This window comes from Sabethes cyaneus, chromosome 2 (assembly GCF_943734655.1).
Source record: "Sabethes cyaneus chromosome 2, idSabCyanKW18_F2, whole genome shotgun sequence".
Lineage (NCBI taxonomy): Eukaryota > Metazoa > Arthropoda > Insecta > Diptera > Culicidae > Sabethes > Sabethes cyaneus.
The window spans coordinates 189,229,197-189,243,235 of record NC_071354.1 but is presented as its reverse complement, the minus strand read 5'-3'; the positions used below and the strand labels follow the sequence as shown (position 1 = coordinate 189,243,235).

The 14,039-nt window shown below is 39.4% G+C and overlaps 1 protein-coding gene across 1 annotated transcript; it reads right to left on the bottom strand.

Annotated features, from left to right (window-relative positions):
* Positions 1–1,372: 1,372 nt before the first annotated feature.
* Positions 1,373–11,840, bottom strand: LOC128736909 (ras-related protein Rab-8A). Its single transcript, XM_053831419.1, has 5 exons — positions 11,717–11,840; positions 3,604–3,803; positions 3,351–3,443; positions 1,557–1,670; positions 1,373–1,501 (listed from the first exon to the last, which is right to left on the bottom strand). Exons 1-5 carry the CDS (start codon positions 11,838–11,840, stop codon positions 1,373–1,375), a joined length of 660 nt encoding a protein of 219 aa, XP_053687394.1.
* Positions 11,841–14,039: the final 2,199 nt, after the last annotated feature.

Sequence of the window (14,039 nt, the reverse complement as noted above, 5' to 3'; positions counted from 1 at the left end):
TGAAATAAATTAAACATCCATTTTTAAGTCAAATAAGTTAACACCGCTGACGGTGTTTCACTATGATTTTTATTTCCAAGTATCTGAAAGAAACTGTCAATCAAATTGAAGTTTCATTTTTACTTTAAATGGTCTAATCCTAGCTGATCCTTGAAATTAGCATTGTTTTCTTTTTTTTTTAATTTTTACCGTACATTATTTTGAGTATTCAAGCAACTCACTAATATAATTTTTCGTGAATTGTTCCTACATTTCGTCAATGATGTTAATCATATTTTTTCATTTGAGTCATTTTAGCTTCGATTTTGTAATTGATGTAAACTAGTCCTGTATCTAAGGGTCAGAGTTGTCTTAAAAATTGAAAGTCTATCTCAAAATACTTCATAAACATCACATTGACAATACACGTACTAATATGAACAAAATAAATGATGTTAGTACAACAAACTTAATGAAAGTTTATGATGACTGAAATATAGCGGGCAACCATCAAAAGCGTTGGTGCTACGTTACTGTTCTATTACACACATTGCGTTGAAGTTAGCTAAAAATATTTTAATATAAAAAGAGGCACGGTATATTGTGATGAAAAAATTAGTAAACTAATTATTGGAACGATATTCGCTTTTAATCTATGCCTATTTTACTACAACTTTTATCGAACACGACTACTTTAAAATGCGCAACCAACAAGCGAACAAATATGGTTGCTGAAAGACCTGTAAAAATGTCTGCATTTGTGTTCCGGGACATTTCTTCTGTTAGAACTTCAAGCTAGGTCGAGTATAACTGGTTTTGTAGTAAACATCTAGGTTTAATGTAGTTACAAAGAACTTGATTCGGGTATGTAAAACTAAAAGTAAATCATAAAAACCTGTACTTGCTGTTTCTACTACGTATGACATGCTTGACTGTGCTTTAAAATACAATTAACTAAATAAAAAACTGACTTTTATTATTCTTGAACGTGTTAGTTCTGATGGCATGTAAATTATGGATATCAATTGCATTAATTATGATTAAAATCTTACGCTTCCGCTATTGGTATTTTTGCTACTTATGATGATATGAGTATCTTTTAATAATAGCTCTCCTTTCGGTCTGTTCTACCTCACACTACATATAAAAGATACCACTCTTTTCGGTAAATTTGTGCACTCGCTAGCTGCAACCTTTGTCTCTTCGTCGCAAACATTCATACATAATATGTAGAACCGAATATGTAGAGAACACCATTGTATTGATTCACTGCCACGAATGTTTTTGCGTTGTTTGAAGAGAAACTTAGTATAAGTATATTTGTTTTTTTTTAAGTCTTGAGTCTTTTTACTTTTGGTGATCTCTCTGTGACTGTTGTTAATTCATCAGCTTTCTAGCAAGAACACCTACCACCCTCGCCACCGCTTCCTAACGTGAACGGTCCAAGACCGTTCGACCCGGGACCATTTTTGATCATGTCCTGTAAACCCTTCTGGCGATCGCCATCGTCGAAATTTTCGCCCTAGAATAAAATAGAATTGTTGACACAAAAAAACATCTAATTAAGTTAAGCTTACTCGATGTTCTCGCTGTTCACGGATTTTGCGGGCCAATGTTAGAAAAGATTCCTCAATGTTAATGTTCTGCTTGCAAGATACCTCGAAGAATGGCATATCGAAGTTTTCGGCGATCTGAAAGAAGTTATTAACAAAAATTAGTTTAGAAATTAGTTTAGTAAATAGAAAAATGAAAAAAGATTAAAATAAGTTACAAAAAACACAGAAAAAATAAAAACCGTTCACACAAGTAAACTGAAATGAAAATAAAATAATACAATACAAATATTAGACAGAAGTACTAAATAGATCAACTGAGAAATAAAACATTAACAAAATTAAACTAAATTAAATAAAAAAATATGAAGTTAAGTTACATAAAATGAATTAAAGAAAATTAATTTAAAATGAAATGAAATAAAACACATTCGTATAAAATGAAATAAAATGAAACTAAAAAAATTTGACTGAACTGACATGACATGATGCACCGTGACCGCCCCTAATTCTGCGCATTTTTCTTTATATAAGTATTTTTGAACATTGTGCATAACTATGATCATTGCGTTATATTTTTATAAATGTCTGTTGAATATTACGCCATTATTCACAAATGGGCCATAATATTTGAGAGCGAAATAATTTAACGTGAAACTGAAAGTATTTTATATGGCAGAAAACATCGACGTTAGCACCAACGCTAAGATTGTCCTGCTAGAAAATTAACAAATTTATGATCGAAATTCTTTGCAATGATCAAATTACCCAGCATAATTAGAAAGAATAATTAGTTTTAGTCATGTTTTAGACAAAAAGAGTGATTGCATGCATTGCTTTCCTTAGAAAAATGTGATGCAATAATGCGCAGATTTAGGCACAGATTTTTTATTCATGTTCCAAATTCTGCGCAGTAATGTATCCTACGAAGAAAGCGCGAAATAATACGCAACCTCACCCAATTGACTGAGGTATGGAGGCCTGAAAATTCAAGTAGAATCTTTAACTTCCATTGATTGAAATCCTGTGCTGTGTCTCGGGGTCCGAACCCACGAGCGCCAATTCATGAAACCATATCTTCTATTTTTTTAATGTCCAACCTCAAGGGGCTGTCAGAGAGTGGGGCAGTGGTTTCTATATGAAAACACAATTTTTGGTATTAGTCTAAAGTGTAATGTTCAGTATGCAGAAAACCCGAATCAATTCGCCCTTCACGTTATCGAGAATAAAATATTTAAAATGAAGCAATCAAAATGATAACAATATTCCTTTGCCACCCGGACAGCACAAGAAGGCCGGATCATGGATTTAATTATGGTAATGGCTAATGTCGGATTTTTTGGTGTGCTTTCAGCGTATAAAGACATAAACAGCATGGCAGTAGTATTTATTTTCACTTTTTGGGTGCGCAGAGGAGCAAACATGCGTAGAATTAGGAACATGGGCAAGAAAGTGCGCAGAATTAGGCACCGTGGATAAGTTTACAAAACGAAAAATATACTCAATTGTTGGTCGACTTATAATTCCCATATTTTTTGCCAGATATTATAGACCGTAACACTACACGTTGCTGCCATCCACGTTGTTAATTTAAATCTAGAATACTTAGAATAGCGGAAGAATCATACAAATGTCTTAACTGCGCAGAATATGGTACGTTCACGGTATATAATTCGTGCTTCATTCATGGCTGGTCGGGTTTTCCAACCATCATGATATTAAAGCAGTTTTGGCTTCAGTCATTTGAAAACCCCCCAGTTCAACTTCGACCGCGTTGATTACAGCCAGCGGCAAAAACAAGTGCGAACTCAACTTTACCTTCTCTCCCCGCTCTTTATCCACCGCTCGCTGGGGTGGATTGCACTCGCACTTGTTGCCCGCCAGTACCTTAACCACGTCTGGCGATGCGTTCTGCAAAAAAAAATAAAATAAAAATTTCAACAATCTCATTTCTCGTGCCACCTGAGTCATGAAAACTGAATTGCCACTGCCACCCAAGCGAAATAGTAATCATTGGGGCGGGTGGAAGGCACACTACACAGCACAGTCGCAGACATACACGGGTACATACCTCCTGAATGTTCCGTAGCCAGTAGGATAAATTGTTAAACGACTCTAGACTTGTGACGTCGTACATCAGCAGGATACCCATGGCACCACGGTAATAGGCAGTGGTCAACGTTCGAAACCGTTCCTGACCGGCAGTGTCCCAGATTTGCAGCTTAATCGGTACGCCGTCTAGGTTTATGAGTTTTTGTTTGAAGTCGATACCTATTGGAAAAAGGAAAAATATAAAAAGATTTTCATATTCGTGAGGAAACATAGATCAAGCGAAGAAATATCCAATGTGGGTGAGAAAATTCATTGCGTGTGGATAAGTAGGTGATTCATAAAAAAACTCGAGCTAGTGCATGAAACTATTTGGTTTTAAACTTCCGTGAAGATTTGTTTGAGCGGTAATAACATATTCCCCCAATAGTGGACGTAAAACGAGACTTGAGTGAATTACAATTTCTGTAGGTATTGTATTTGTATGGGGCCGTCTTTATGGCTTAAATTTATTTGGCATAATGCTATTTGACATAACGCCATTTGGCATAGTCATAAGGGACCATTTGGCATAATTTCTCAAACATGATTTTATGATCAAATGTTGACTGTTACTATATGATCAAGTGATAGCATTCAAATGAATTTTGTGATAAAGTACCCCACGAATTAACATTTAAAAAGTTTGAAAAGCTTGGTGTTCCTCACTGGCTCATCTCGTGTTTGCTGTCATTCGTATCGGAGAGATCTGCTGTCGGTCGAGTCAGGTAGTTTTTCAACTCCATCCGGTGTGCCACAAGGTAGTTATCTCGGCTCCTTAATTTTCATCCTATTCGAGAACGATTTGTACAACTGATTCAACTCTTACCACCTCATGTATGCCGACGACTTGTAAATATGCCGTACCATCATCTCGTTGATCGATTGCGCAAGATATTGACAACGTAACCAGTTGGTGTGTCTTAAATGACATGGAAATAAACGGGACGAAGTGCAAAATAATAAGTATGACTACCGAGTAAACGTCAATCCTCAATTTGGATCGTAAATTCTCAGTTTGGATCGTGATACATCGATAAATGACTTGGGAGTGGCCGACGTTCGCCGTTTGGAGAGTCCTGAAGTGAAAAAGGTGTTTGTCGAGCAACTTGAATCCCGAGCCTAGGAGTTGCCAGTTGGTGGAACCGTCGAAGAGCAATAGACCGGCATCAAGAACGCCTAAACAAGCTTGTAGGCGAAACAAGAGAGCCTGGACTAACTCCCTAGCCGAACTAGGGGAAACCACCGCCGTCAATGGTGATATTGGTTTGCTGTACGATTATCAGGGACCAACAAAACCAGCAGCGTATGACGCCTACATACGCGCCACCGCTGCATAAAATTGAAACAGCCATCAAAAGTATGAAATCCAATAGAGCGCCACGGATAGACTATATTTCAGCCGAAATGCTCAAAGCTCACCCATCTTTGTCAGCCCAGATGATGCATCAGCTTTTCAGAAATACATGGGAAACCGCAACTTTTCCGGTGGTCTAGATTTAGGGCATATTGGTGAAAGTCCCTAAAAAAGGAGACCTAACTGAGTGCGATACTCTCAAAGTACTCTGTAAGGTAATCCTCAACCGGATCCAGGAAAAGATTACTCTCCGGCAGCAGCAAGTTGGATTCCGTGCTGGCCGATCATGTGTAGACCATATCGCAACGCATTATATTGAAGCAGATCAACGAATTCCAGGACTCTCTTCCGCTGGTGTTCGTTGACTTCTGTAAGTTGCAGCTAACTACAGCCACGAGCATGATATGGACCCCCTGAACCAATATCTCAGGGTCGGCCTGCCTATCCTAGTTTTCGCGGGTAAAGCAAAATGCTCACAGTCCCCAGTCAGCATTTTCATATGTATAATTAAATTGCAAATAAGAGTTACATACTGATATGTATTCAACAAAACCGTATTCGACGCGCAAAAGCCGCTTATCCGTACCATTTTGGAGGCGATATACGCACTGAGGAACAATTTTGAGCGATACACTTATATAGGTATTTCAATACGATAAGATCCGATTAAGCGCGACCAGCTGCATGCAGCTATACGAATTTGTGCTGAATATCGTATGTTTGCCAGTTACTAGCATTATAAACGATAGAATATAAACTTGAGCGCGCTTTATTATGCTTTATTTACGAATCCGAGTTTGTTAAGAGATATTTACGATAGTTCGTACATCGATATACGAGTTGGTGCCGGCTGGGGATCGTCAATGGAAACTCCTGATTGGTTTACAAAGGTTCACAATTTTGTTTAGCGTTCACACCCGCTTCTGGCTTCACTATTCCCACTTTCTTATAGGTTATATAACCTTTCTATCTTCCTGACGTTGACGGGGTTCCGTTTCCACAGCACATCTTCCTTTTTCCTCCAGAAACCGGACAACTAGCCACTCCGTTCCTCTCCTCTCTTTCCGCTTCCACCACTATAAACTTTCGTTACACTGCGGCCCTTGCCGCCAAGTGATTCGAAGAATGGCCTCCATTACAAGAACCAGGATCCACCTAACTAGATTGTGGCCGGCTTAGCGTTGGTCAAAACTCCGGCGCTGGTGATGAAAGTTTCTAAATATGACACAGAGGGGTTCTGTAAATTGTAGCATGGACATTCCGATTTTTTTATATGGCGACGGGCAGCTTGACTGAGAGCGAATTAAGAAGGGTAAGGGGAAAAGGTGTACCATTTGGTATTTAAACTGTATCACTTTTTTCACGTATTATACGTTTAATTGTCGACTATTTCGACCAAGATAATATGCACAAGTGAGCATATTGTATCTTGCCAATACCTTTTTAATGCCTGCAGGTTATTCCCCTCAGCCGAAAGGACGTTGCCCTCTTCCAGTATATAAATAATCCCCGATCGTCATTTTTTCGCCACCTACAGCCCACGACCATCTGTGAGCGCTGTCCAGCTTTCTGCTTGTTTTTCCCCTGGTGGTAGCGGATGGAAACTCGATGGGTGATGGGCTGCGTGCTTGGGGTATATGGCTCGATTTCTGACTCTAATGGCAGGTATTGTGGGATCCGTGACCTATTTCTTCTTCTGTGGGATATCTTGTGGGAGCTCACATTAACCAGAACAAACATTTCTTACTTTTTTGAAACATCAAACATCAAATAAATCCATGAAACCTTCACCGCGGAGCCTACCGACGCTTACACTTCGAAAAGGAGTGCGACTGACTCAACCACGAAAACATCTGACGTGCGTTTAGGCATAGAGAAGTTCCAGAAAAGCTGATCCATCTCATCGAGGCTCACTACGAGGCGTTCTCATGCAAGGTTTTGCAGAACGACGTCTTGTCCGACCCTATAGAGGTTACTGCTGGCGTGAGACAAAACTGCATTTTATCACCGCTTCTGTTTTTCATTGTTATGAATAAAATATTAGTTGGAGCAATTGACAGTTGACCAAATCGAAGATTACTGTGGAATTCTCTAACGATGGAGCAACTAAATGACCTCGAACTAGCCGACGACATTGTCTTGCTCGCTAAGCAAGTTAGATGACCTCTGCGAGAGCTCCCAGGCAGCAGGTCTCACGGTCGAATTAGAAAAAACTAAGTCTATTGTAGTGAACTCTGACAGTCTCACCAACTTTACAATAGCGAGAAAACAGGATGATCAGATGCAAACCTTTCAATATGTGGTAGTCAGACTACGACCGGTGGTGGTATCAAGACTAATATGGCCAAATATAGGATCAGGAAGGCTACGTGGCTTTGAAGGAAACATTTGGCGCTCAAACTCAAACGTTAAATCGTATTGCTGTACGCCTGCGAAACGTAGTGCATCTCAGCGTGGTGGTGACCTCACAACTGGATATCCAACGCGCAAATCCATTGTCGACGGCATCAAGAGCCGATAGCATCGAAAATTCGATGGATAGACGGAAGTGGATCGGACACACCTTGAAGAAAGGAACGAACACAATCTCCAAAGAAGCATTCGAGGAATCTGCAGAGACAACTTCCGGCATTCCCCAAGGCAGTCATTTGGGACCGTTCTTGTTTCTGCTGTACATGAATGACGTGAACATTATCCTCAAATGTTCGAGATTATCTTATGCTGACGATTTGAAAATGTACTGTACAGTAAAAAGCCCTAATGACGTCCATCTCTTGCACCAGGATTTGGAGACCTTCGACGAATGGTGCCGAATTAACAAGATGTCACTAAATGTGTCCAAGTGCTCAGTCATCTCCTTCGGTCGCAAACGTAACATGTATCTGCATAATTACGCCCTTCGTGAGACGGCCCTAAAACGCGAAACAACTGTTAAAGACTTGGGAGTCTTGCTTGACTCGAAACTAACGTTCAAGAACCACATTTCTTTCGTTGTACTTCGTAGGGCTTCCTCGCAACTAGGATTTCTGTTCCGCTTTGCGAAAAGCTACAAGGATGTATATTGCTTAAAATCTCTATATTGCTCTCTGGTTCGTCCTATGCAGGAATACTCCGCCATTGTTTGGTCACCTTTTTACCAAAATGCAATTCATCGGATTGAAGCATTTATTAGGTTTATTAGGTTTATTAGGTTTGCTCTGCGACACCTACGCTGGCGTGACCCACGTAACCTGCCGAGTTACGAAAGCCGTTGCAAGCTGATTAATTTAGAACCGCTGGAAGGAAGGCGCAATCTGCCTAAGGAGTGTTTCTTCGGCGATCTCCTTGAAGGAAATATCGATTATCCTGAATTGCTTAGCCGCCTAGATACCAACACTAGAAGACGTAATCTTTGTTTGCACGCCTTTCTCGTCAATCGACATTCCTGGACTAACTATGGGTTACACGAACCAGTGCTTAGTATGTTCCGGGTTTTAATAGCTACTATAAAGTATTTGATTTTAATGTGTCTCGTAAAAACAATAAGCGTTGTTTTAAAAGATGTTTGTGCTAGGTTAGTTCATGTATGTTTAAATAGATATTTGTTATTGGGATTATACTTTATCAGTTGACTGTAATAATAAATGTAAATGTAAATGTCTACTGATTGCTGATTGTCGTTTGGGTTTGGTAGTTGATCCATTTGCAAGATAACTCATTAATATATTACTGAAAGAAAATTCAGGTTTTAAAAATAGCTACCTAATGAACATTTTCTTTAGTTTCTAGCGATTCAAAATGGCTATAGACGTTTACTATCGATTTCATGTAACGATAAATAGCATATGTCGCTTTATATTTCCGTACCAAAATACATTCGCATTTCTATCTTCAAATACCTCTACTCAATACCTTATACAGTTGAAATAAAAATAGCATCACTAGCTTCCTGTAACGTTGGGCAGCGGAACAAAGAATAATTTCTTTTAACCAAAAGAGAGCACAGTAAAAATCTATCGCTGTTTTACGATGTTATCTTCTTACGAGCATTTTTACTGCCACCAGAGCTAGTAGGTATAGACGACATGTCATTTTTTATTTATCTTACTTCTTTCGTTTCACCCGTACAGTATCGTTTGCTTGTAACGTAATGTAGCGATCGATTAAAATGTTTACTCCCGAAACACCCCCGGCTGCATCCTGTCATCAATAGCGAACAGGGAAATGGTCCATTTTTCCAATAATCTACGTTTGGAAGTATGAAGTTGCCGAAATTTCCGTTTGGATGGAAATTGTAAACCATATAACTAACTAGGTCCTTGTCTCAATGTAAATTTTATTCCAGCAGGCGTGAGTTTGTGAAAATAAAGTACAAACATTCATTCTTGATTGAAACTAAAATAAATATTTTTAAATCTGCTTAACCGTTATGTGTGCGACAAAAAAAACACCTTTAGCAGGGCGACAAGGGTACCCGGGTACCCAAAATTGATATTGTTATAACATCAACAATTTTAAACCGATTTCGACGAAATAGGTGTCATTTGATTCGTTTATTTATCTAGTTTTGAATCATTTGGCCATTTGGCCACTAAAAGACATACGGGGCCCGAAAATCCGGAATTCCGACAGAGTGTCCGCTGTGAGAAAGAGAAATGATTGTATTGCAGGAAAATCAGTCATGCGGATATAAAAACTATAAAAATTCATACAATGTACTATTTCATATAATGAGATGAATCAGGTTGGCCATTCCGGAGTAGGTTCCTGTGAGGTCATGGGTGGCCAGTCCAGGATTGGAGGTAAAACTTAGCAATATGGGTATCAAAGTTCTTGGAATTAGTTCGGTAGATGATATTTTTTACATTTCGATGTGTTTTGATTGGTTATTTCGAAAATGGTTTCTACGGGGTCACAGATGATACCGCAGGATTCAAGATAATGCTTAGCATTATCAAAACCGTTCAAAACGTAGAACCATCCGTTATACATTTGGAACCAGTTCCGAAATTATCAATCAGTACTAAACTGACCATTTCAGTTCAAAACATCTAAAAGATCCGCTAAACCAATTCTAATATTGGATTAGGCACCCAACTCGCCATCTGTATCCCTACAGGAACCAAATTCTGGAGTGGCCAATGCGATCAAAAGTCACCAATTTATATAATTAGATGAAAAAAGGGTCCACAGTGTCAAGTTCAAAGCTAATAGGTTTACTGAAAGCTGATATTCTTTCAAAACATGCGGCTTCCCACGTTTTACCGGATGTTGCTCCGGAATTACCGATTACCGGGAACTACTTGTCATTTGATGGCCAAATGCTTTATCTAATCAAAACTAGATAAATGTATGAATCAAATGCCACCGGTTTCATCCAAATCGGTTCAACATAACTAAAGTTATGAAGATAGCAAATCATGGGTACCCGGGTACCCTTGTCGCCCTCCTACGTAATAAAAAAATTCAAGTGACTCTCATTGCTAAACCCCTTTATGGATATGTACCAAAAAAAACCTCAATTACTTAAGATCAACGAGTTTTACGATGTCGCAAAATTTCAATGACGTATGTTTTAAATTGAATGAGTTATAACTATTTTAAAACTGAAAAGGTACCCGGGTACCCTGTCGCACACATAACGGTTAATGTTGTACCGATATTTGCAATAGCAAACAAAAACATTCGATGTTGAAAGGACGTTTTGCGCCTTCATGCATCATGCAACAACTTTTTCCTGTGTCCCCGATGTGTGCACTGCACCCGTAGAATTGCATATCACGCTCGAATTCCACCAACCAAACCTTATAATACACATTTGTAATTAAAGCATCAAAAGTGTATAAAATCATGAGTGCACAACGAATGCATGGGTATGCTAATGGCTGTCTGAGTGGTTTTTGCATCGTCCCGAATCATCGTGCGAATTAACAACATCTAGCAGGGAACGATGCTATAGGTGCCAACATAAAAGAAGTCTTGAAAATGCTACGCCGCAAGTTAGCATAGTCGGAGTTTAAAGTTTGCTGAAACTTGATATGCTGAAGTGCTTGAAAACTATTGTAAAATGTGGGGTGAACCCTGCATATATTTAATTGGTAGGTAACAGTTTGATTCTGCACTTATAAATGTTTCATACTAATCGAACTTGGCGGTCGTAAAACTGCAGTAAGAGTGCATTAAAACTCGAACTGTTGCATGTGTCATTGCAAACTAAAGAACCTTACTGTATCTTCTGGCAATCTGAGCAATCCGATGAAGCTCCGAATCCAATGGCGATGATATTAACACAAACTAAAACACAAAATCCTAAATAACGGGTACAAGAAGCATACCAATAATTTCAACTACTATCACCTGCCCTCAATGCCGGTATAGATTGGAAACGCGTGATATTATTAAGAAACCCTATATAAAAATCAGTGATTTCCTCCATAGCTCGTCCTGAATCATACTGCTTAAAAAGAGGACGTTATGCACATTTAATACGTTACAAATAATTAATACCATAATTATTTATTACTCATAGCATATATTATGTGCAATGCATAATGTGCATCAGTTGCACAGGGCATTAATTACTGCTACTGGAGCGTTATTATGCTTAAGGCAAAGGACCCCCCCCCCATTTTGTTTGCCACAAGCCGCAGGCATCCCTATACGATTGGCGCCTTACAGGAAACTTTCATTTACTAGCTAATTTTCCTTATGCATCAACCACCTACAAGTCAGTCAACATGTACAATTCTAGACAACTTACCGATAGTTGAGATGTATGTATCATAATATCGTTCATCGCAGTATCGATGAACAATGCACGTCTTGCCGACGTTAGAATCACCCAGTACCAGCACTTTGTAGGTTGCTGCAAAATCCAGTGCCATCCCAGCTGATCCTTTCTCGCCGCGTAGATCCCTGAAATTTCTTTCCTAGGAACCAAAAACCACGAAACCTTTTTTTTTGGTTCAGTTAAGGATTCACTTTTCCGCCGTGCAGTATTCGCAGCCTAATTCAGTCGATTGTCGTCTGATGCTTTGTTTGATGAAAACAGATTGAATAATTAACTCACTCCTTTCTATCGTTACGATTAGTTTCAATTCCAACACAGGTTTTTTATCAGTAACTGCAAAATCGATTAACCGTTTGCTACTGTATATTTTAGTAATTGGCGAAGAGCCTGAAAACAGTTCCAGGAACAGTAAAAACTGAGTCACGACTTTTCGCTTTTCACTTCAAACGAAATACGCGAATATGTATTTCGCTCACATTTTCAAACCGAATTTCGCAAAAACTAAACTATGCACGAGCGTTAACCAAACTATAGGAATAAACTACCGGATAGATGGAAAATCCTGAAGCAAAATGGAATTGCTGCTTTTTGCTCAATCCAGTTACCAGCAATGGAGACGATGGCTATGATTCAACAAACAACTTTCATGAAAAATCAATACAAATTGGGCGCATGCGTCACATCATCTGTTTCGCATCTTCTATTTTGTAGTGGCTGTAACGGAAGGGAATGTCCTCCTCCCCCACTTGGCTGATAGACGCACTATTGTTCTATTGTTTAATCAGTTTTGTTTTACAAATTTGATGTTAATGATCAATACCACAGTCTTAGTACCTTACCATCAATGCGCAGAAGAAATCATTACAGGTTATCGCTTCTGACTAGTCCTTTTAGTAGCACATTGTAATGCACAAAAAATGGACTAATTTCGGATGGCGATGGGCAAAAACCAACAAAAGATAATTCAATGGAACAAATTTCTCTTGAAATTGGCCGCATTATCAGTTGATTTTTGCAGCCATGGCGAAAAGGGTCAAGCAACTATTTACGCTCGATGCTTTGTTCATAACTACCAGCTCCATTTCGGAGCATGGCGTGGGAGGTATATCTGACCTCATCACTTACCTTCTTGGCGGGGAGCTTAAATTTCCTGATCCCAGTCCCCAAACGACCAGTTGTCAACTAGGTCTCGTCATGCATTATGACCACGACTTCGTGCTTCGCTGGAGAGATGTTTTTCATCAGCACCTTCAGGCGCTCCTCCCGAGTGATTACATACTGCTCAGACACGACCTCGACTAACGCTTCTGCATAAAACTGTCGCTAAGCGGCATGCAATCGACAGGAACATAGTATGCGTCATAATGAAACAAAGGATCGCAAGCTGCATTGTGAACGATTAGGGTAAACCCAGAGCTGTCGGATTATGATATCGCCAAGAAATTCAATGCCAGCCAAAGTGCTATTATTGCTTTAAGGTGCAATGATTAATCTTCATTAGATATTATTATTTCATTCACATGTTTCCAAAATTGATCCGTTTTTTGCGTCCAAATATTAAATGACTCAAGCTTCTTCAAGACTCAATAACTTTCCCCTAGTGACAGAAAACTGAACTTGTCGTGGGTTCGAATCTTAGTAGAATCAATCATTCGATGTCAAGTGGCATTAGCATGGGTTTATTCTCAAGCCCCTCATTTACCCTTCCTTCATGCTGAATTCTATGGGGTATCGTATATGCTTTGGCCAAAACGTTGCCATCAGTATATGTTATTGGCCACTTCCATTTGATTTTACCGTAAGTAGCCAATAACATCTAACGGCAACGCTCTGGCCAAAACATATATGATACCCCATAGAATTCAGCATGAAGGAAGGGTAAATGAGGAGCTTGACAATAAACCTATGATAAAGTCACTTGACATCGAATGGTCTGAATTTCTCGGATACCAAGTACTCTCCGCCAGATCTCACTCCACTTGATTTGAGGCGAACACCATCTTTGCAGGGTAGTTGACCGGCATTCTTGCAACATGCCCTGCCCATCGTATCCCTCCAGCTTTAGCCACCTTTTGGATACTGAGTTCGTCATAGAGTTGTGCGAGTTCATGGTTTATCCTCCGCCTCCATACTCTGTTCTCCTGAACGCCGCCGAAGATCGTTCTTAGCACTCGTCGTTCGAAAACTCCGAGCACTCGGAGGTCCTCCTCGACCATTGTCCATGGTTCATGCTGTAGAGAACAACTGGTCTAATAAGCGTCTTGTACAGGGTGCACTTTGTACGGGGACTTAG

Coding starts and splice junctions, on each gene's coding strand:
- LOC128736909 (XM_053831419.1), bottom strand. CDS start 11,840: ATGGCACTGGATTTTGCAGCAACCTACAAAGTGCTGGTACTGGGTGAT. Junction 3,804..11,716: donor TACATACATCTCAACTATCG/GTAAGTTGTCTA, acceptor TTTTTCCAATAG/GTATCGACTTCAAACAAAAA. Junction 1,671..3,350: donor ATAAAGAGCGGGGAGAGAAG/GTAAAGTTGAGT, acceptor AACTTCTTTCAG/ATCGCCGAAAACTTCGATAT.